General features: G+C 42.9%; 1 protein-coding gene across 1 annotated transcript; it reads right to left on the bottom strand.

Moving 5' to 3' along the window:
• Positions 1–502: 502 nt before the first annotated feature.
• Positions 503–2052, bottom strand: LOC9648927 (FKBP12-interacting protein of 37 kDa). Its single transcript, XM_024690118.1, has 11 exons — positions 1901–2052; positions 1759–1813; positions 1601–1668; positions 1512–1548; positions 1354–1444; positions 1234–1298; positions 1076–1153; positions 957–1004; positions 848–901; positions 630–791; positions 503–580 (listed from the first exon to the last, which is right to left on the bottom strand). Exons 1-11 carry the CDS (start codon positions 2050–2052, stop codon positions 503–505), a joined length of 888 nt encoding a protein of 295 aa, XP_024545886.1.
• Between the last annotated feature and the right edge of the window lie 421 nt (positions 2053–2473).

Genomic DNA, 2473 nt, shown 5'->3' with positions numbered 1-2473 from the left:
AACCAATGTTCATCTAGAACCTGATTCGAACCAGGGAACACCGACCCGGAGGCAGCCCAGCAGACAAGTAAAGAAAGTGCACATCTGGTGAATCTCTACTCCGTCAAGAATTCTGTGGAGCAAATTGAGAACTACATGCTCGACAATGAAGTTGGACTATGGAATTCTTACAACCTACTAAAGGACGTGGTTTCTACGGACAGTGAGGGAAAGTGGAAGTTTCAAAGTGCATCATTTGTGGGAGTTGTATCGTTTCGGATATCAAACCGAGGTGGCGAGCTCGCTCGGAACCTAAACCGTTTGCCAGTCCTTTTGCTCCACTTGATTCTGGAGTATACGCACCTGTGTCCAATACAAACATGTCAAAGCTTTGAAAATAAACCTCCCAGCTTGTACCATTTGCTGCATCCTCTCCGTCTCTTCATTGAGATCACGGACGTACCGAAACAGCTCTGGCGCAACATTTTAAACCTTTAGAACGCTCAGGAGATTCGTTGTGCGATTACAAACCTTGATAACCACGTTTCAATTCAGAGCTCAACGACTTTTGAACAGCCAGCCTTGTTTCCAGATCATGTATCTGTAACGTTCTGCTTGAAACAAGTCCAAGATACCGGAAAGACACGAACCTTGCCCTCCGAAGCCTCCCTCCCTATTTCTTCGTTTTCCTCTTGCAGCGTACGACACTTTGCCATGAGCATTTTGCCGTTTTTACTGTGCGGAGTGAACTGGACAGCGGCGAGATCGTCAGTCAGCTCTTTGGCCTTCTTTTTCGCAATTTCCAGCTCCTTCTAGACTTTGAAGTCACAACCTCAGACAGTGTTACCATTGTCTGGAAAAGACTAACCTTCATACGTGTAAATTCTACATGTATAGCAGGATCCAGCAAAAGACGACGAGACTGCGACCAAACAAAGTTGTAAGATCACTAGCTAGCCTGGAAAATACACGAGTACCTGAAGCGTTGGAGGCCTCAACGAAAGCTTCAAATCGTGAACGACAGTCTAAAGTGCCATTGCGTTTATAACAAAATAAAAAACATAAAAAAAAAAAGAAACATTGAAGAAAGACTTGCCTTCATCTCTGCAATTTCTTGTTCCTTGTTTGACAAATGGATCAGCATGGCAGTTTCCTTGCGCCTGGATGATGCGAGCTGTGAAACGACAAAGAAGACTCGATCAGAAACAAAAAGAACAAGGAAAATGCACAACTCGCAACGCCAAACTTGTGAACCTGGTCTTTCACACGAGCTTGGGATGCTTGGAGAGATTTTATATGATCCAAGATCAGCCGAGGATCTAACAACAACATACATATCAGAACAGTAAGCAAACACAAGGTAAGTTGATAGACCTGAAGTTGAGTTTTCTGGTAGAACTGACTCTCCACTTTGAAACAAATTCCTCCATTTGTCTAGCTCTCCATTGGCAGTGGCAAGGTCAGCCTGCCAAAAGCCAAAGGAAGCTAAGCGATGAACTGTATCAAAGAGCTTGTGCTGCTTTGCAATATACCTTTAGTGATGCAATGGTCCCATCACGCTCTTCTAAACTACATGAGAAAGAAGCGCAAGTTTGGAAGCTATACGTGATAGAAAGATTACCTGCCGCGAAGATTGAGTATGGTAGTAGTCGCGTGATCACTTCCCGCGGCCACTGCTGATCCATAAATCTACACGCAAGATACACGATTCCTTTTGTGAGCTTTTCCTTCACATTTGCAAGTTTCTAAACCAGAGGAGAGAGAAAGAAAATGTAGTACCTTCTTTGAGGGAAAAAGATCGTCATCGTCCTCGAGCTCGCCAAAACCCCTCTTTCTTGTTTGAAACAAACCTCATGTTGCTTTACAGTGTGGAAATCCTTTCCACTTCATATGGAACTCCTTCACCTTGCGTCCTTATCACTTGCTCTTGCATGCATTGAAGATAGCTTCGACTTCGTATTCCTCTTCCTTTTGGATAACCTCAGCTAAAGGTTTTACTTGGTTCTTGCGAAGGAGATCCTTAAAATACGGCTTGACTAAGTTCACGTGGAACACAAAGTGCATCTTCCCCATCTCCCAAGGAAGTTGGAGGTGGTAAGCCATCTTATTAATTCGAGCCTTAATCTCATAAGGCCTCGCGAACCTGCTTAAAGAACTCAAAATTAGTTCATTTCTAAAAATATATGCATTTTACCTTTGGGTCAATTTTTGGTTGATCCAGTATTTAGCCACACCTTATCCCCAGGTTAAAACTTTATATCCCAACACTTTTGGTTTATGTATTTAGTTTGCTTTTGTTTTCTTTTGATGACCACCTCTTCCACTGATGACACTCCAATAACAGACTTAGTCTCCTTATATTTTTAGGAGGTACTTTCTTTGTTGGTGACCTTTTCATCACCTCCTAGATTCCTTGCCAACTATAGGAACAAGGACCCTATTCTTGCAGGACAACTTTTCCTGGAACATGAAACCATCCAAATGAAGGACCTAT

This window comes from Selaginella moellendorffii, unplaced genomic scaffold (assembly GCF_000143415.4).
Source record: "Selaginella moellendorffii unplaced genomic scaffold, v1.0 SELMOscaffold_65, whole genome shotgun sequence".
NCBI classification, from domain to species: domain Eukaryota; kingdom Viridiplantae; phylum Streptophyta; class Lycopodiopsida; order Selaginellales; family Selaginellaceae; genus Selaginella; species Selaginella moellendorffii.
The sequence above is the reverse complement of the archived record's forward strand: the minus strand, read 5'-3'. Positions and strand labels throughout refer to the sequence as shown.